This window comes from Zonotrichia albicollis, chromosome 2 (genome assembly GCF_047830755.1).
Source record: "Zonotrichia albicollis isolate bZonAlb1 chromosome 2, bZonAlb1.hap1, whole genome shotgun sequence".
NCBI classification, from domain to species: Eukaryota; Metazoa; Chordata; class Aves; order Passeriformes; family Passerellidae; genus Zonotrichia; species Zonotrichia albicollis.
The window spans coordinates 11,285,353-11,305,126 of NC_133820.1; the positions used below are offsets into that span (position 1 = coordinate 11,285,353).

The 19,774-nt window shown below is 51.2% G+C and overlaps 2 protein-coding genes across 4 annotated transcripts in view; one reads left to right on the forward strand and one right to left on the reverse strand.

Moving 5' to 3' along the window:
* The first annotated feature begins 3,396 nt into the window (after window positions 1-3,396).
* The window catches only part of LOC141727159 (C-type lectin domain family 2 member D11-like), a 31,129-nt gene continuing 14,751 nt past the window's right edge, over window positions 3,397-19,774 (forward strand). The window contains exons 1-5 of one of the 3 annotated variants that reach the window (XM_074533104.1): window positions 3,401-4,274; window positions 11,071-11,169; window positions 11,269-11,450; window positions 11,610-11,710; window positions 11,801-13,268. In XM_074533104.1, coding sequence (XP_074389205.1) covers window positions 3,698-4,274; window positions 11,071-11,169; window positions 11,269-11,450; window positions 11,610-11,710; window positions 11,801-11,915 — 1,074 coding nt within the window. In that variant the 5' untranslated portion in view covers window positions 3,401-3,697 and the 3' untranslated portion in view covers window positions 11,916-13,268. Of the gene's footprint in view, window positions 4,275-5,446; window positions 10,014-11,070; window positions 11,170-11,268; window positions 11,451-11,609; window positions 11,711-11,800; window positions 13,269-19,774 lie in introns of those variants that run through there. The other 2 variants (XM_074533102.1, XM_074533106.1) reach the window with 2 other exon arrangements.
* On the reverse strand, window positions 16,003-19,700 carry LOC141727166 (uncharacterized). Its single transcript, XM_074533187.1, has 2 exons — window positions 18,950-19,700; window positions 16,003-18,707 (listed from the first exon to the last, which is right to left on the reverse strand). Exons 1-2 carry the CDS (start codon window positions 19,052-19,054, stop codon window positions 17,949-17,951), a joined length of 864 nt encoding a protein of 287 aa, XP_074389288.1. The 5' UTR covers window positions 19,055-19,700; the 3' UTR covers window positions 16,003-17,948.

Genomic DNA, 19,774 nt, shown 5'->3' on the forward strand with positions numbered 1-19,774 from the left:
TGATGATTAGAGGGTCAGGGGCTTTACACTTTAGGGGACCCGATGCGTAGAAAAGCCCTTGGTAAACAGTGTGTGTGTGACCTGCAAAGCAGACCAGTGCTCCTGCAGACAGCCTCACAGGGGAATGAGCACCAGAGCCAACCAGAGCCAGGGCCCTTCCAAGAGGCCCAGAGATACTGAGACCTGTGGGCCAACCCCAAGGTGAGGGGAGCCACAGAGATTTACCAGCAATAATGATCCAGTTTGTGTCTTTAGGGTGTGAAGGAATGTGTGAAAGTGAATGAGAAATAAAAGAGAGTGAATGTAGACGAATTAGAATAGAGGTAATGTAGATTGTGCATTATAAGTGTTACCACATCTCCTTGGAGAGAGGTGTATTGTGTTGAAAAATAGTAAGAGAAGAAAAAAAAATTTAAAAAAATTGTCTTAGAAGTAAGGAGTTAAAAGAAAAGTATTTAAGCTGTTAGTGAAAGTAAGAAACAGAAGCAAGAGATTAATAGATAAGATCTTGAAAATAGAACAGAAAAACCAGTAAGTTAAATACACAGAAAAATAGGAGAATAAAAGCACTTTGGGAGTTAAGTTAGCTAACAGAAATACAACTCCTGGCAAAATACAAAGTATGCAGAAGTTGGTAAGAGAAACATGCAAGCTATAGAAAAAGAGAAATTAACCAGTTACTCATAACATTAACCAAAGAAACTGAATTTTGATAGAATCATAAAATAGCAGACCATTAATGCCTATATTTGAAAGCCCCTTTCAGGTACTCTTCATTACTAATTTGACTGTGCAGACCAAAAGAAAAAGATTGGACCCACATCACTCTCACCCTCTGGCATTGGACCAGACTCAACATCAGGTTTTTTTTTTCCCTCTGGCATTCTAGCATTGGACTGGAGTGCACCCCATTTTCCCTCTGGCATTGGGCCAGACTCAATATCAGTTTTTTTTTCTTTCTGGCATTGGGCCAGAGTCCACACCACTCTCACCTCCGGGCACTGGACAGGATTCATCTGCTTCACAAGTTAATTCACCTGAGTATACTCTGATTTAAAGTTGACTCTTAGAAGGAAGAGTCAAAAAGACTGAACTGTATGGGAAATTGGTCTAACATTGCTTAAAATGTTTCAAGATGGTTCTGTGTAAACTATGTTGGTAACAAGTTTAAGACTGTAAATAAGTAATTATGGTTAAGTTCCCCAATTTAATTCTAAAGACTCCAGGTTAATCCTCTACAGAACACTCCCTGGGGGGGAAACCAAAATTGGTAGGGAACCAAGAGAGGTTTAACCAGAGAAGTGGGTAGAAGGGACTCTAAAGAGCTTGGAAGCTTCTTCTCAGTAAAATTCCCCAAGAGGCAAGGCCGGATGGGCAGGCTGTGCAAGATGACCCATACCGGACTCTTGGGAAGGGCAGTAATGATGGCTCTGATTGCTGGTGGTGCTCTGGGGAGCTCAGGAGAGCCAAGCAGTGAGTGCTACCAACCCTGCTATGAGGAGGAAGAAGTGAGCTCCTTGTGGAGAGTCCACATCAACTCTAACCCCAACCTCTCCCAAATGGTCCCTTATCAGAAAAATAAGAGAATGTATTGGATAGCACACAATATTGCCACTTTTAGGCAGCCACTCCTGGAAGAGTGTCCTATAGGGGAAGCCTGGTTGTGCTTTAAATGTGATGCTGCTGAAGCAAGCTTAGTAGAACTACTAAAGAGAAAAGAAATGGTGAAAACAGTAAGAAAGATGGTTTGTAACAAGTATTTAGCAGTAAAGAATTCAGCTACCCAGTGGATCCCAAGAGATCCAAATAAATTAGAGTCTATTGAGAAAAGAGACAAGTGTACCCACCAGGAAGTATATGACTTTTATGACTGTACTGAAAAAAAGATAAACCCCTTTTGGAAAATGAAGGAACTGTGTAAAAATAAGGAATGCCCAACAGAAACTGATACCACATTTCGGGAGAGCTCTAAACACCTGGTTTTAATCTCTAGTACTACAGCATACACTAAATTGTCAGGAGACTGGTCTGGCAGCTACACAGCTAGAATAATAAAACCAACTTTCTTCTTATTACCCAAAGAAGCTGGATCAAGTTTAGGAGTTCCTATATACAATGATTTAGAAGAAACCAAACAGAAGAAGCAAAGTGCAATAGAAATTGAGAAAATCCAAAATTGTAAAAGCTAAGTTCAGACCCCAATATCTGTGTTAAACAGAATCATCAGGCTCCAGGCAGTATTAGAGATAAAGAATGCAATTATTAGAAACATTTCAAATGAAATAAAAAAACCCTGGCATTTGTAAATAACCAAGAACAAACTCCTACACTCTAGTTGGTGGGATAGCCTACAGATTTTCAAAAAAGATGTACGGGAAAAAGTAGGTTTGCTCACTGTGTGTATACTTGCAGGATTGCTCTTTTTACCGTGTTTATTTCCCTGTTTTATTAAAATAGTCGTATTGGCCGTGCAGACCAACCTAAAGATCTCAAAAAATTCTATCCTGAAGAAACCAAGAAAGGTAACAAAGTTAAGTAACCATGATTACCAGAGTGCTCAAGAAATTTATAATCAATACCAAAAATTAAATATGAAGTTCATGAGTCAGAAATTGCAAGTTGATGTGAGCTTAAATTTAAGCCCGAGTGCCCGCGGGGTGTGAGCGCACAGCGGCACCAGCCCGAGTGCCCGCGGAGCGTGAGCGCAGAACGGCACCAGCCCCAGTGCCCGCGAGTGTGAGCGCAGAGCGGCACCGGCCCGAGTGCCCGCGGGGTGTGAGCGCACAGCGGCACCAGCCCCAGTGCCCGCGGGGTCTGGCCGGAATGGGAGCGACGGCCGGCGGAGCGTTCGTTTTATTCCACGGCGGCGGCGGCACCGGGAGCCCGGCTCGGGGCTGGCACCGGGCACCTGGCCAGGTTCACTTCAAAAATCCCTGCCGTAATTCACTTTTGAGAGCTCTAGAAGCGGATTTCCCGGGGCTGCCGTTCTCGACCAGCGCCAACAGCATGGGGCCCTTTTCCTTAGCAAGGTTTTTGCAGGACAGGAGTGACCTGACTGCTCCCCTCGCGTGGCTTCTGCGTCTAAATATGCCCCTGACTCTGGCTCCTAATATGGCGCCGTAAATAATTTCGGTGCAAGAAAACAAAACCGAAGTCAGGTAATTTCCAGGACACAACCTGCCCCGCCGTTTCTCCCCCGCGCTTTCTGCTCTTGTTCGGGCTCTCGTCACCGCCCCTCGCTGCTTTCCCGCATGCTGATTTGTCAAATCGGCACCCAGTGGGACCAGTTCGAGTGCTCAGAGAGCTGAGGGGGCGGCGCCAGGAGCTGTGCCACGGCAGCGCCCGAACGGGCAAGGCGGCGGCGGAGCCCGGAGGCAGCTTCACCCCAGGTGGGACTCGCGGTCGGTGCTGCCCCAGCTCGGGGCTCGCTGAGGACGGAGGGGGCCGCGGTGAGGGCCGGGGGGGTTCTGGCGAATTCCTTGTGCTGGCTTCCCCCGTTCACAGGCAGGGACCCACAGCGACTGTGCCGGCGCTCGGTTTTCCCCGGGCTCCAAGGCGCCAGGGCTGGGAATAATGCGGGGTACAATGGTGAGCAGCCCGGGGCTGCTGCTTCTTGCCCCTCGGCAGGCGGACTCCGAGCCGCAGCTGCCCCGGGCCAGCAGCAGCCGGCAGCTCGTAGGCAGGGTGAGGGGCTGCCATGAGGCGGCCGGGCCGGGGGGAAGAGGAGAGGCACAGAGCGGTTTTGGTGGCACCGATCACCTGGTCTGACCCAGGTTACTCCGAGAATGCCTGCCGTAATTCACTGTTGAGAGCCCTAGAAGTAGCTTCCCCGGGGCTGCTGCTCTCGACCAGCGCCAACAACATGGCGCCCTTTCTCCTAGCAAGGCTTTTGCAGGATAGGAGTGACCTGACTGCTCCACTCGCGCGGCTTGTGCTTCTGAAAAGAGGCCCCTGCGTCTCGTGTCCCAATATGAGTCGGGAATCACTTATGTGTAAGAAAACAAAACCACAGTCGGGTAATTTCCGTGACTCATCCTGCCCGGCCCGGCTCTACCCCGCCGTTCCCCCCCCCCGCGCTTCCTTTCCTGTTCGGGCTCTCGTCACCGCCCCTCGCTGCTTTTTCCCGCACGCCGATTTGTCAAATCGGCCAAACGCCGCTCAAACACCGCCCTCGGCACCCAGTGGGACCAGCTCGAGTGCTCTGAGAGCTATGGCGGTGGCACCAGGAGCCGTGCGGCGGCGGCGGTGGTGCTCGGAGGGCAGCTTCAGCCCAGGTGGGACCCGCGGTCGGTGCTACCCCAGCTCGGAGCTCACTGCGGGCAGAGGGGGCCGCGGTGAGGGCCGTGTGGGTTCTGGCGAGTTCCTTGTGCCGGCTTCCCCCGTTCACAGGCAGGGACCCACAGCGACTGTGCCGGCGCTTGGTGTTCCGGGCTCCAAGGCGCCGGGGCAGGGCATGCGGGGCACAATGGTGAGCAGCCCGGGGCTGCTGCTTCTTGCCCCTCGGCAGGCGGACTCCGAGCCGCAGCTGCCCCGGGCCAGCAGCAGCCGGCAGCTCGCAGGCCGGGTAAGGGGCCACCATGGGGCGGCCGGGCCGGGGGGAAGAGGAGAGGCACAGAGCGGTTTTGGTGGCACCGAGTACCTGGCCCGGCCCAGGTCACTCCAAGAATCCCTTCCACCATTCACTGCAGCATTACCCGGCCCCACAGCGGCTCCGACTCCGCGGACAGGCGTCTCCAGGAGTTCCGAATGGGCAAAATGGGAGCGAGGGACTGGAGGCAGCTGGTGCCAGTGGGTGAAATGTCTTTGCTGCCAGCTGGCAGGGAGAGGAGGAAGAAGAAAGTGCTGCAAAGTAAAGGGGAGAGAAAGAGGGACAAGGCTGGAGCGGTGGCAGGCGGCTGGGATTGCCATGGGGCAGGCGGGCATTTTGCTTTCCAGCTCTGTGGGAGGAAAGAAAAGAACTGCGAAGTCCATTTACGAAAAGAGGGGAGAAATAGCAGGTGGTGGAAATCGATGACAATTGGGATTCATTGGATCTGCTTGAACCAGAAAGGCTCCGTGGGGGGCGAGGGGGTGCTGCCGTCCCGAAAAGCCCGCGCTAAGGAAAAGGGACCCAGACCGAAGGGCCTGGAGGAGAACGTTTATTAGACTGACTTTATTAGCGGTACCTGAGGGCGCACGCCTCCCTCACTGCCGCTGCACACGGCCCTTCCCTTACCCGCTGCCGCCCCTCCCCTCGCTGCTTCCCCACACGCTGCCGGTGCGATCGACCCAACCCCTCCCACACCGCCCGGGCTCCGACTTATGCCGGAATGGGCGGGCATAATGGTTCCTTTACTTCCGGAGCTGCGGCGGGGCCTGGCGAGGCGATGGTAGAGCTCGGAGGGGGACCCGCGATCGGTGCTTCCCAGCTCGGGGCTCGTTGCGGGCCGAGGGGGCCGCGGTGAGGGCCGGGGGGGTTCTGGCGAGTTCCTGGTGCCGGCTTCCCCCGTGTTCACAGGCAGGGACCCACAGCGACTGGGCCGGCTGCGTTAGAATTTAGTCCCGGCCTTTTCTTGCCTCCTCCGTTCTCCTGCCTTCTTTTCTCTTTTCGAATCTGAAGACGCCTCAACTGCCTCCCTGTTTCCTTCCACTCTCAACTTCCAGGTCCTGTTTCCCAGACCTTGTTCTTTCCTTATAAAACCCTTGAAAACCCGTTTCCCACTTAAGGCTTTATTGTATCTTTGTTTTTCTGCCTTCTGTGTGCTCTGGGTCTGGCTTTGAGGAGCACACCCTGCTCCCTCTGCTCCAGAAACCAGCCTTGCAGTTATCCCAATCTCCTGCTGCTGAGGCTTAGGCTCTTGCTGAAATGAAAAATACCCAGGAAGCTTTTCCTGCCTTGAGGTTGGAATGGTTTCTGCAATTCCTTGAGGTATGAGCATGATGGTTAAAACTTCACTGTGCAAATGAAGGTTTTTCCCTTCTTTTCCCCACTCCATACTTCGTTCTCTCCCTTATTTTGTCATCTCAGCAACGGCTAAGGAAACCTATCTAATCTTGTCAATTGGCAATGGAACTGCTCTTTAGTTCAGTTTTAAAATAGGTTTTAATGTCAGGCTCTGCCCATGCTAATGATTTGAATTTTGGGTGAAGTTGTTAGTTCTTAAGAAGCTCTGTGCTGCTTTAAAGCCCTTCTCCAAGGCTCAAAGAATGCCCCTGGCAGGGAGTGCAGGAGCCTTGTGCACTCCTTGTTTAGAATTGGAGTGCATTAAACCAGGTTACTCTAAAAGTCATCTTGAGTCAGTGAAATGGAGGCATTGGAATTCCTTTGGGAAATGGTCCATTTAGGATAGAGCCACAGTGCCAGAAGCTGTTTGTCTGATGGTCAATCTGATCAGAAGCTGTTTGTCTGATGGTCAATCTGATCAGTGCAGGCCTCAAGAAATGCATGAGCCAAACCCAGCAAGGAGAGAAGACACGAGCTGAGCTTAGAGAGCTGGAGAGATGAAATACCACAGATGTGCCTGGAGCATGGCCCTCCCCAGCGGCTTTTCTTACAGTTCAGTGTTCAAAAAGCTAAAAGGACTTTGGGATCTGGCTTGTAGAGAGGATGAGCTCCCTTACTGGAACTCAGGCAGGGCAGTGCCACAAGCCTGCAGCCAGATTGCTTCTCCTTCATCTTAAATTCAATGGGGTTTTTTTGTTTGTTTCTATTTTTGCCCATTTGTTTGTTCTGTTTCCGGTTTTTAAAGTATCCTTAGAGAAGCTGGCAGAAGAGAAAGAACAGAGCAGAAATAGGCTGGAGCACCACTAACACAGTAATTGATACTTTACTCTTCCGCTTTTCCTTTTCAAAATATATGCAGATAACACAAACTGCTGTTTGGGACCAACAGTCTTTTTTCCCTGTGTTTGGAAGAGATGTGCAAGTCCTGAGACCCTGGGCCAATGTTCCCTGCATTTTATTTATGTTTTTACAATTAAACAAGGGGTTGACAAAATTGACAAGGAAGATACAACTCAGGAGCTCACTGGGCAGCAGCCTCCAAACTCTTTGGGTGATGCAAAGAGCAGTAGGGTGTGAATACTGCTTTCCAGGGGGAGATTAATCCATAATAACCTGCTCACTGATATCAGTCACTGCTTAGAAGCCACTTGTTATTTCCCGAGGTGCAGGAGCTGGAGGGTTTGACAAAATGTGGGCAGAATGATGAAGAATATTCCCGTCAGATTTCTCCTTCTCTCCTTGTGCCAGCAAGAGAAACCCATCCTCGTTGAGGGCTTCCTGTATGTCAGTGTGTAGTTTTCCCAGTTGAGATTTCTCTCCTGACAGTTAAAGTCTTGCCTCTTGAGGAGCACTGGGAGGGAACTCCTCAGCACTGTGCAAGGGGCAGCAGCCTTAGGGCTGACCTGTGAGTAGGCAGAAGTGCCCCAAATTCCCCCACTGAGCCCCCAGAAATGGGGCATTACAAGGAGTAAAGGGATTTAAATGGACGAGGGAAAGCTTTTCTGTAATTGTGTTTTGAACTGGGGAGGATCCCCATTCGCCTGTGATTTGAAGGGTCTCAGTTGAAGGAAAACACACCTTTTTCATTATTTAGGTTACTTCCTTGGCAGGCAGTCACTGCTTTCCGTGATTTTCATGTTGAAATGGAAGGAGAAACCCTTTATGGTGCTGTTTGCATTGAGGGAAAGAGCCCCATTTTCATCATCTTGAGGTTTAAACTGAGAGCAAGCACGGCTGTCCCTGGTCTGAAAGGGCTTCCCTTGAGAGGAACCTCTTGATGTGCCACTGTAAGAGTTTCATCAAGGGGTACTCTGCATTTGAAGGGGCCTTCTCAGATGAAAAAGGTGTCCTAAAGCCCCCAGGATTGTCTTTGTTGAGGGAAATTGAAAAGGGAAACTGTATTTCCCCTATTTTTAGGAGACTAAATTGAGGCAAATCCCCTTCTGTGAGAATACCTGGGGCTGTGTCTGATTCCCACAGAGCAGGAGCAGCCTTGCCCTCAGCAGGTCACAGCCCTGTCCCATGAGGATGTGGCACAAAAGGGTCAGGAAAGACCACAGGACCTCAGCTCAGATGAGGCTTTTGACAGAGCCCAGAGATCTCATCCTGGAACTCTGAAAACACAGGAAAATCATGAGACAGCCTGGGTCAGGGCACAGCAACCCTGCTGGAACAAGAGAAGGGACTAAAGGCTGAGCAGGCAGTGCAGGGAACGGCTGTGACAGCCTGTTCAAAGACATGCAGCTGCAGCTGGAGAGCAAAACAGAGAGCCCAAAGTGACACCATGGCTTGTGGGTAGTCACACAAAGATATGTCAAAGTTTATGAAAAGCCAGTTATAAATAAGATAATGGTGTCTTATGAATAATGCCTGTTATAAAAATGAGTGAATTCACATGATGGAACCCATATATCAACAGTGACTGTCTCAGGAATTGGAGACAATATTCTTCCAGCATTCCTGTATCCACAGCAATGAAACACTGAACAGCTTACCATGGATAAGAGCCATAATGTGGAACAAGCACCCACTCTACTGTGTTATCTGTGGAAGATAAACCAGAAGAGATCACAGTCAATGATCCTGTCAGGCAGTGCAGCACTGACACCTGTGCAATCTGTGAGAGGATCAAGGGCCCCACAAACTGTATCTTCTTCTATCCAAAAGCAGGTGTTCATCAGTGTTCCATTTGCATCTGTCTTATCTCTAGAAGGAAGTAACTCCATCTTGCAATGTAGACAAACATATTTAAACAAAGTTAATATAGGACTTAAAATTAGTTGCAATGGAATTTAGTGTCGCCTCAGTAGCACTAGAGGTACACTTAAGAGAACTTAAACATCTTTAATACTGAATAAAAACTGATCTTTATGAAATTGGAATAGAACATGAAATGGCTTAAAGTGAAAACTTAAATTTGACCTTGTCCAAACTCAGCAACACTCACTCAAACCTGACAGAAATCCACCTTGACATAAATGACTCTTAACAAAATTAACTCAATAGAGCAATAAAGCCTAACTTAACATTACTCAGATCTAGCTTTGCCTAATCTTAGCAACACTAAAATCATATTTAAGTAAAACATAACTGAACTAACAATCAGTATCCTTAAAAATTCTAGGTACTACAATATGTAACTTAGTCTGCTGCTGTTAGTATCAAAAGGTGCTGAAAATGTGAACCAAGTGTGGCTGAAATAGTGGCGTGATGGATTTACTGGAGGGATTAGAGAAGTACATTGACCCTATGTAATTTAACATTGAGAAAAACTCATGGTAGCTGCAAATTTTAAAAACCATAAATTTACTAGGACTTTTTAAAGTGCAGTTGTACCGAAAGATACAACTACGTAGAATTTGGCAGTGTGCAACAAACCGGGAGCTTCTCAAGAATGTATTTAGTGTAATAGCATATGGTAAATGTTATAAGTATTTCTGTTAAAGAAATTAGATTGTGTTATGCTGCACATGATAATAATAACGAGGCACTGTATTTACCATTTTGAAACTGTCCAGTGACAATTGTCAGAGAAATCAGAGTCCACGAAAAACACAAGATTAACTTTAAGAAAGCATTTCAACATATTTTTACGGTGCGTGAGGCTTCAGTAGCCAGGGGCAGTCCGAGCCCTTCCCGCAAAGGCCGGGGGTTCGCCCCGCCGCACGGGGGAGCCACGGGGGCGGAGTGAGTTCGCCCGGGCCCAGCCGGAGCCGCGGGGGAACGCTCCGCCGGCGGCAGAGGTGACGAGCGGCGCCGCGCCAGAGCTGGGACCCGCTCCGGGCGAGGCGGGACGGGGTGGCCGCAGCGCTTCCGAGTCGCGATGATTGGCTGCGCTCCCGCCCGCTGATTGGTCAGATTAGGCGGAAATCTGTGACTCACCACGCTCCCTCCAATCCGCCATCTGGGCGCCGCCGTATGGTGCTGTCGGGATCGGAGCGGCAGCGTAGGCCCGTCCGTATCATGGCGGAGCAGTGGCCGCACCCGGAGCCCGGCGAGGCGGTGGGGTTCGGAGGCGGCTCCAGCACAGGTGTGGCCCGCGGTCGGTTGCGCCTCGCCGCTGGCGGAGGAGGCTGCGGTGAGGAGGGGCGTTGGGGTTTGTGGTGAATTCCTTGTGCCAGGTTGCCCCATTCACAGGTAAGGGACATAGAATTCACTGGTTTTGAAAGGTGAATAATAATAATAATAATGGTTGTAATAGTAATTGGATAAAAAGGGATAATATTTCCAGCGCTGGGTGCTCCTGGTCAACAGCGAAAGAACACACCGGGGTATGCTGATGATGTTCTGTTTATACTGTTACGTCGCTGAAGTACGTGCGTATTCATGTGCTTAATGCGTTATTCAGACCTTCTTTCAAATTTTCTGATGTTCTGGGAACTCCTTTGTCTGACTGCTTCACACTCTTATCTGCATGACATCCTTTGTGTCAGGTGAATATATTTTATTTCTTCTTGTGTCTCAGTTCTGATGTTTCAATCCTCTGATAAGATTGTAGTACATTCTCCTTAATTTTAACATGGTATTCTATGATTGTCCTCCGATGCTCTGGTTTCTGTCACTGTTATTTTATCTTTTGGTCAGGTTGGTCAGTGGATGGCCTTACTCTGTTTTTAGTCACACAAAACCTTTTTTCATATCTGATGTTTTGCTAAGGTCTGTAACACAGTACATTCTTCACACTATTATTTTCATAAGCGATACATAGCTATTGATTACACTACTATGTCTTTGAGCAATACAGTGTGTACTTAAGCTGATAGTTTATATTATACTAGCATCCAGCTAGAAATAGTTATAATTGATACTATATCTAAGTCATTATAATCACTAATAACATGCATAGGTTAACACATAAACGTGAAAGCCAAAATTACGGGGTCATTTCTCCCACAGGCAGGGAGCTGGGCTGCAGCGGCTGCAGAGCCGCCAGGGCTGGGGCTGCGGCCCCCGGAGAGCTCCCGGAGGCTGCGCTTGTCTCTGGGCAGCGGGGACAGCGCAGCTACAGCTGTGCTCCCTGGGCATGGGCTGAGCAGATTGCGGGGCCGGCTCTGCTTCTGGCAGCCAGCAGCTCTTTCCTGTTCCAGGTGAACGGTTCAGGTCCCATCCCGTGGGCATGGTGGTGCTGATTCTGCTGTTCCTGGTGCTGGCGCTGGTTTTGGGGGCGGCCTTGGCTGTGCTGGCAGGTAAGGGAGGGGCAGCAGCCTGGGCCCAGCCTCTCGGGGCAGAGCGGGCTCCCTGCTCCCTGCACAGGGGAATCCTCAGACCTTCTCTTCCTCCTGCAGCACCACAGATTCCAGTTACACCTGCGAGTCTGCCATCAGTTCTGGGCTGTCCCTTTGACTGGGTTGGGTACAGGGGGTTCTGCTGCTACTTCTCAAGGGATTACGGCACCTGGGAGCAGGCTCAGGAACGGTGCTCCAAGCTCAACGCCTCCCTGGCCATTGTCAAGGATGAGGACAGCATGGTGAGTGAGGGGCTGCGGGCGGTGTGGGGTGGCTGAGGGCAGCCTGGGGGCGTTCCTGGGCCGGGGCCTTGCAGGGAAGGAGCCCCGGCGTGCGGGGCAGCCCCGGGCACGTGTCCCCCCGAGGGGCCGGGGCAGCTCCCAGTCCTCTCTCCTGGGCAGGAGTTGCTCTTCCGCCTCTGCGGGAACGTCCATTTCTGGCTCGGGCTGCACAGACAGGGCAAGCACCTGCAGTGGGTGGACAACAGCAGCTACAGCTTCCGGTGAGTGCCGGGGAGCCGGGCAGGGCCTGGGGGCACAGGGGCACAAGGGCTTCCCCTGGCAGCCAGCGCTGCCTCTGCTCCTCCCTGCAGGGATCGTGTCCACAGCGATTCTGAGTGTGTGTACCTGGCTGACGGGAGATTGATGACTGGGAACTGCGCCAATGAGCGGCTGTATATCTGCAGCAAGGCCCAGGCTCCCCTGTAACAGCGGCTGCACAAAGGACCTTCTCCACACTGGGCAGTGCTGGGGAGCTCAGCTTCATCACTGAGCCCAGCACAGCGCTGTACTTCCTCAGCTGCGCCCTGTGCCTTGCACTTCCTTTCAGGGTCACCTCAGTGCCTCTCCATCCTCAGTGCCAACACTGGGCTGGGGCTGCAAAGGAAAAGTCTCCGCAATCCATCCTGCCCCCAGTGCTGCCTGCAGTGAGTGCAGTGCCCTCATATGTGGGTAACATGGCTCTCTCTTTAAAATTTTTATGGACGTTTGTTAAGGGAAAAAATCGTACATTTGGGTGCTTGTCTGTGCACACAGTTAACTTAAACCATCTTCTGTATATGTGTCACAGTCATCTTTTATGAAAAATCCTTTCCTTAGGATTTTTTCTCCTGAGAATCTGAGAAGCCTCAGGAGCAAAATGTAAACAATGGTTATCTGCTGCTGTGGAATGCAGTGGGCAGATCTGTGATTGGTCTCATGTAGTTGTTTGTAATTAATGGCCAATCACAGTCAGCTGGCTTGGACACTCTGTCTGAGACAGAGCCTTTGTAATAGTTCGTTCTTTTTCTATTCTCAGCTAGCCTTCTGATGAAATCCTTTCTTCTGTTCTGTTAGTATAGTTTTAATATAATATTATTACAGCGACCTGAGGAGGTTGCTGGGGTGAGAGAAGGACGAGAATCTTGTTTCTTGATCAGAAGGCTGGATTTATTGATATATGATATATAATACATTATAACTATACTAAAAAGAATAAGAAGAGAAGTTGCAGAAGCTTGCTAAGCTAAGAATAGAATAGAAAGGAATCTATAACAAAGTTCTGTGGCCGGGGAATCTGTCCCCGAGCTTGCTTCTGTGATTGGCCCCCAATTGTACACATGAAAGATAAGCCAATCACAGGTGCATCCTATTGCATTCCACAGCAGCTGATAACAATTGTTTACATTCATCTTCTGAGCCTTTGCTTCCCAGAAGGTGGACAAATCTGAAAGAAAGGATTTCTATGAAAAAATGTCTGCGACATAATATAAAATCATAAAATAATAAATCAGCCTTCTGAAACATGGAGTCATATCCTCATCTCTTCCCTCATCCTCGGACCCCTGTGAACAAGGTCACATATATACTGTTACAGTATAGAGCTTTATGCGTATTTATAGTAGTTCATACATATTCAAACATTCATTTGAGTTAACATGTTCTTTTGCTTGGTTTGAACCTTTGAATTGTCTTCATTCCATCTTCTCGATTTAATGAATGTATTTTATTTTTTCTTGTGTTTCTATATTGTATTTTCACTCCCTGATAACAAGGGTCAATAAATTCTTTTTTTTTTTTGTATTCTCTGGTTTCTCTCTCTGTTTCTCTTATCTAAAAGATCTTCTCTTTTAGATAAGACAGTTCTCAAAGTTGGGAAGTCAATTTTTTTACACCATTTGCTGCATTAGTTACATGAAAAAGTAATTTCAACATTTCACAGTCTCTGTTAAGCTATGGTGTAAGGATAGAATACACCACTATTTATAAAAGCTATAGGGTACATACATAAACTGACAGATTATACTATATCAAAAGCAGTAATTACAAGTTGTACTGTATCAGGATTTTTGTGATCCATAATAACTTGCAAAACAAAAGTTAGTACATAAATGAGAAAGCCAATGCCTATATTTGTTATTTATAACATATACAGCAAGCTTGATTGGGAAATCCAGATCACCCTGGGCTCCTGGAAATCATCACAAACTGGCCTGAAGGTGACACTTGTGTACTGTCCTTGGAAGATGTGAGAAACAACCCTCACTTTAAAATCTTTAAAGGTTTCTTAAACCGTAACAAAAAAATACAACAACAGACTGAATAAGGAAAAACTGCAGTGCTGGGGGTCTCTGGGACTGTCAGCCACGTGCTCGTTTACAAAAAGGATGCTCTGCCTTTTATACCCTCAGCCCCTCCCAGAGTTTTGTCAGTCAGCTCCTTCTCTGCCATCCGCTGGTGGAGATCGCATCCTCACACCTTGACTGGAGCTCAGGTGTTGTCCTGTGGCCCCTCCTGGTAAGAAGCCGGCCCTCCCCAAACGCCCTGGCAGTTTGCCGGTCCCTGTTCCCTGCTTGGCTGCAGCCTGGGAGGATAAATGCTGGGATGAGCATCTCACCTCTGCCGGCATCCGGACCCCATCGAGTCCCGGGACCTAAACCAGCCCGAAGCCTCTCTTACCTTTGCTGCTCTCGGGAGGGAAAAGCAAAGCAGATAAAAGCATCCCCAAACTGCCTGTGGGTCCATGGTGCGGTGCAGGGGCCGGGCAGGAGGAAGGGAAGGGAGAGGGGCGGGAGAGAGGAACCGCACAGCAAAAGTGCCAAGACCAGCAGTGCCGGGCGATGGGGCCCGACCTTCTCCTGTCCCCGCCTTTCCCAAGGAGAGGGAAATAATTAAACCTGTGTACCAACCCCCAGCAGCCACGGAGGGTTTGGAAATCAGCCGCCAGGAGGGGAGGAAAGCTGGAAGAAAATGAGCAGCCAGAAGCTTTGAGGGGAGGAGGAATTGTCAGTTTGTCCTGATATGGGAGGGGGATGCTCAGAAAGCTGCTCTGTCTTTTGGAGATCTCTCTCTTCCCACCACAGGATAGAAAACAGTTCCTTTCAAAAGAAAAGCCCCAGAAGGGGGAAGGAGGAAACAGCTTTTCCATCCTTTTAGCTGGAGACTGGGATTTGCAGCCTGGAGGCTCAAGTTACTTAAAGGGCCGGGCTGGAGGGGACAGGGAGCATGGCTACCCCCAGAAAGAAATGGGAAAGGGCTGAGGAAATCCATCTCTAAACCCCTTGGCCCACTCACCATACAGTATTTTTATTAGTGCATGGACCTTCTGATTGCTGAGTTTAATTGTTTCCTAAAGGGTTGCTGGTGCAGCTCAGGGTCCTGGGAAGGCTTTTTGCTAAAAAGAATGGGGGGGTGGCTGGAAGAGGGGGGCACTTCACGTGTCATTCTGGAAGTGATCTGCATATTGCAGTGGGATCCCTCCTCTCCTCTCCTGCCCAGGTGGGTTAGGGTAGGTGTGTTCTCCTCCCCTCCTGCTCAGGTGGGTTAGGGTGGGTGTGTTCCCCTCTCCTGCTCAGGTGGGTTAGGGTGGGTGTGTTCCCCTCCCCTCCTGCTCAGGTGGGTTAGGGTGGGTGTGTTCCTCTCCTCACCTGCTCAGGTGCATTAGGGCAGGTGTGTTCCCCTCCTCACCTGCTCAGGTGCGTTAGGGCAGATGTGTTCCCCTCCCCTCCTGCTCAGGTGGGTTAGGGTGGGTGTGTTCCCCTCTCCTGCTCAGGTGGGTTAGGGCAGGTGTGTTCCCCTCCTCACCTGCTCAGGTGCGTTAGGGCAGATGTGTTCCCCTCCCCTCCTGCTCAGGTGGGTTAGGGCAGGTGTGTTCCCCTCCTCACCTGCTCAGGTGCGTTAGGGTGGGTGTGTTCCCCTCTCCTGCTCAGGTGGGTTAGGGCAGGTGTGTTCCCCTCCCTTCCTGCTCAGGTGGGTTAGGGCGGGTGTGTTCCCCTCCTCGCTCAGGTGGGTTAGGGCAGGTGTGTTCCCCTCCTCACCTGCTCAGGTGCGTTAGGGCAGATGTGTTCCCCTCCTCACCTGCTCAGGTGGGTTAGGGTGGGTGTGTTCCCCTCCTCACCTGCTCAGGTGCTTTAGGGTAGGTGTGTTCCCCTCCTCCCCTGCCTCTCCTGCTCAGGGCCCATCCCTGCACACCTGGGCAGTGCTGCAGCTCCTCCCCAGCCCTGTGAGATGCTCTCACCACCACCCTGTGCGAGGCTCCCTGGACTCCCCCCGTGCAGCTCTTGCCAGCAGGGCAGCCAGGTGTCACACACGCCCTCCAGCAGCGTCTGCCCCTCCTCATCCTCACCGCCACACCTGTGGCTGCTGCACACCAGCAGGTGGGGACACCTGGGTGGGGGAGCTGTGTGAGGGGTGGCACCACAAACCCAGGACTGGGGCCAAAGGGCTCCCCAGGATGTAGATGCACAAAGAAAGCTTCATAGAATGGAGAAGGCCCAACAGTTTTTGTATTTTACACACACACTCATTATAAAAGTCACATTTTTTAATAGTTAAAATATCAGTGAAAGTTGCTGGTTAGTTACAGCAGTGAGCTCCATACAGCATCCCATCCTTATGGACTTATCAGAAGAAGCAGTTTCAGGTTCTTTCATCTCCTCCCATACTTGGGAAAGCCATTTTTAACCAAACTGCTTGGCAATTTTCTCATTTGAATAAAAGCAAGCACTGGCAACGACCAACAAGTGAAAAGGAAAGCAGAATATCTTGGAGACGTGGTGGGATGGCTCCTATGACTAGAGCACTGGAATGGAAGGGCTTAGGCTTTTGAGGAAAGACAAGCTAGGAAGATGAGGAGGGGATGCAGCCCTCCAGAGACATGGAACTCTGCCTGGGGCAGCACGAGCAGTCAGCTGAGAGCTTGGGGGTAAATGTTAAGGGGGAGGGCAGGGACATTAAAGATAACAGGAAGGCTTCTACAGATACATTGCAAGCAAGGCAGTTGGGGTCATGTGGGCCCCCTCCAGAAGGAAACAGACCCTGCACAAAGAGAAGAATGATGTTCACAAGGACCTCTGTGCCTCAGTCTGCAATGGCAAGTGCCCCAGCCATGTGCCAAGCTGAGAAAGGCAAATGCAGGCACTGGGAGAAGGAAGACCCTGAGCCCACTGAGAGGATCAGATTTGAGACCATCCAAGTGCTCAAGTGACCATGGGACCTGAAGAGATACATCCCCAGGCCCAGAGGGAACTAGCAGAAGTTGTTAAGACATTAGCCATAACTTTTTTAAAACTGTGGCAGTTAGATAAAGTCCCTGATGACTGGAAAAAGATAAATACAACCCCCATTTTTAGAAAGGGGAAAGCAGAAGATCTGGAGAACCACTTCTGCCCAGAGCAATGGTGACAGTGCTGCACAGCCCCATGGAGCTGCTTCTCCTATCTGGCTCTACAAGATCCTCCACTTCCATCACCCTCCTCACTGCTTCCACAGGACAACTGCTGCCCAGCTCTGCAGATTGATGGACATTTCCCAGACATTTCATGGGCAAAGGAGTGGTGAGGATGTGTTGTGATGGTGCGCGTCCTGAGCAGGACATACACAGCATGGATTAACAAAGGCTGGAGAACATGCTGAGTTGGGCAGGAGGAGATCAGTTTCTTCCAGTGGGTCTGTGGTTTGGATTTGTGCTGAAGAGACTGTTGACGTTTCAATCAGTGCTGAGCATCAAGGCCTTTGGGGCTCCTCACGGCATCCTGCCAGCAAATGGGCTGGTGTTGCACAAGGAGCTGGGAGGAGATGAACTCTTCAGAAGGGCTCAGCAAGGAAGGAGAAGCAGTGGGGTAGCCCTGTATATGAGGGCATGTTTGACTCTAGAAATTGACAGTGGTGATGAAAGGGTCGAGGGTTGATGGGTAAGAATCAGGGGAAGAGCAGACACCAAAGTGGGAATCTTCTCAGACACAGGGAAGGCTGCTAGGCAGATTGGTAGTTCCCAGGGTCCTTCATTCTACCCTTAAAGCAGGATGCAATGAAGTTTCCTGGATTGTACACAGCTTTCCTTCTATGACAAAGTGACTTGCTTAGTGGGAGAGAAAAATGCTTGGGATGGTGTTTACCTGGACTTTTATTAAGCCTTTGACACCATTCCTCAAAGCATTTTTGTGGAGAAACTGACTGCCCATGGCTTGGACACGTCCACCATTCACTGTAAGAAAGGTTCGGCATGGCCAGACCCAGAGAGCGGTAGGGGACAGTTGAATTCAGCTGCTATGCAGTCCCCAGCGGGGCTTCCCTGGGCAGCACTGAGACCAGTCCTGTTTCTACCCATGACCTGGAGGAAGGGACCCTCAGCCAATTTGTAAAGGGTCTGCCAGAGGACAGGAAGAGTCTGCAGAGGAATCTGTAGAGGCCCAGGGATTGCACTGTCCCAGGCAGTTGCTGAAAGCCCCTTCTCCCCTGCCCCTCCCTGGCCACTCATTCTCACTACACCCTTTTTCTCAGCTGGGTCCAGCACCGCCGCCACCACCGGGGCCTCGAGCGGCGGCGCTGGCCGCGCCGTGTCTGCCAGGCCTCCCGGTACCGCTGCAGGTGGGCCTGGAGCTGCTCCAGGAGCCTGCCAGCAGCAGTGCCAGGGCTGGATTCCAGGTGCACCGAGCTGCTGCTGCTGCAACTGCTCTCCAACACAATGGGATTCATGATCACCACGAGTCTGGGGAGCAACCTGTTGATCGCCACAGATCTTCTGCGCTGCAGCATCAGGGAGCTGCTGCTACTTCTGCGCTGCAGCATCGGGGAGCTGCCGCTACTTCTGCGCTGCAGCATCAGGGAGCTGCTGCTACTGCGTCGACTTATGGCCTTAGGTCTGCCCTCTTCTGTCACCTTGTTCATGTCTGGCCTTGCCAACTCCACTGCAAGGCTCTGGGGACGCTCTCTGGCCCCCAGCAGCTTTGGTGCAACATGCGGATCAGCGTGGACCACCATGCCGCCGCCTCGGCTGCCCCGGCCCCATTGCCACTGGGACAGCTGCACCTCCAGCTCCTTGCGGTGCTCCTCGAAGAGCGCCAGCGAGTCCTGGCAGCTCCGGATGAACCTCGGGAAGCGCCTCCTGGAGCTCACGGAGCCGCGCGGGGAGCTGCCGCGGGGCAGCCCCATCTGTGCTGATCTCCGTGCCCGGCCCGCGCTGCTCTGCCCCTCCAGCCGGTCTCTGGCTGCGCTCGGATGCTCTGAGCTCCGACGGATCCTCTGCAAGAGCCACACATAGGTGAGACAGGAGCGGCTCCCCAGAACGCTCCGCACTGTCCTGCCACGGACACACCATGGCACACCGCCATGGCTCCCCAAACCCACACGGCCCGGCCAGGCCCAGCCCGGCCCAGCTCAGCTCAGCCCAGCCCGGCCCAGCCCAGCTCAGCTCAGCTCAGCCCAGCCCGGCCCAGCCCAGCTCAGCCCAGCCCGGCCCACACTGCAGATCAGAGGCCACGTACCCATAGACACTTGTCCCGTAGCATGACAATGGCCAGGATGAGCTGCAGCAGCACCATGGTGATTGCCACCAGCTCGCCCATGGTGAAGATGCTGAGGAGCCCCATGGCACCGTCTGTGGCAATCCAGGTCACCAGCACAGGCTGGTGGAGAGGCTCCCCAGAGACCTGCAGGATCCCAGTGAGGGCAATCCAACCCTGCTGGGGTGGCAGAGGCTGAGGCTGCTGTCTGCCAGGACTGTGGTGCCCAGCACTGTCTGCTCCTCTGGGGCCCTTTTATAGCCTGGCAGAGTCCCTGTGTGACATCATGGGACAGCCAGAGCCCTCTTTGTGACAGTGTGGGACAGCCAGAGCCCTCTGTGTGACAGTGTGGGGCAGCCAGAAATCCCTGTGTGACAGTGTGGGGCAGCCAGAGCCCTCTGTGTGCCATACCGGGCAGTCAGAACCCCCTTCTGGATGCCCAGGAGCCCACAGGTGGCCAATGGAGAGCCCTTGCTGCCATGCATTCCACATGGCCCTGTTGAAAACATTCAGGATTCCTTAAGTCAGTCAGGTGGTAACAATTTCATTTGACATCATGAATCTGTTTTCAGTTGTTGTTGGATCTGTAATTGCTGGGAGCGGGAGGAGGCTAACTGCTTCATAAAATAGATCTCTTCTGAATAGATGATTTGTCTCAGTTTCATGAGCCTCCATGACACCAGGGCAGTGGCCATGCCCCTGTGCTGGGCACTGGTGAGGTCGAACTTCAAATCCTGTGTTCAGTTTTGGGCCCTGCACAACAATAAAGACATTGAGGTTGCTGGAGTGTGTCCAGAGAAGGGCAAT

Coding starts and splice junctions, on each gene's coding strand:
- LOC141727166 (XM_074533187.1), bottom strand. CDS start 19,054: ATGGGGCTCCTCAGCATCTTCACCATGGGCGAGCTGGTGGCAATCACC. Junction 18,708..18,949: donor TACGGGACAAGTGTCTATGG/GTACGTGGCCTC, acceptor TGGCTCTTGCAG/AGGATCCGTCGGAGCTCAGA.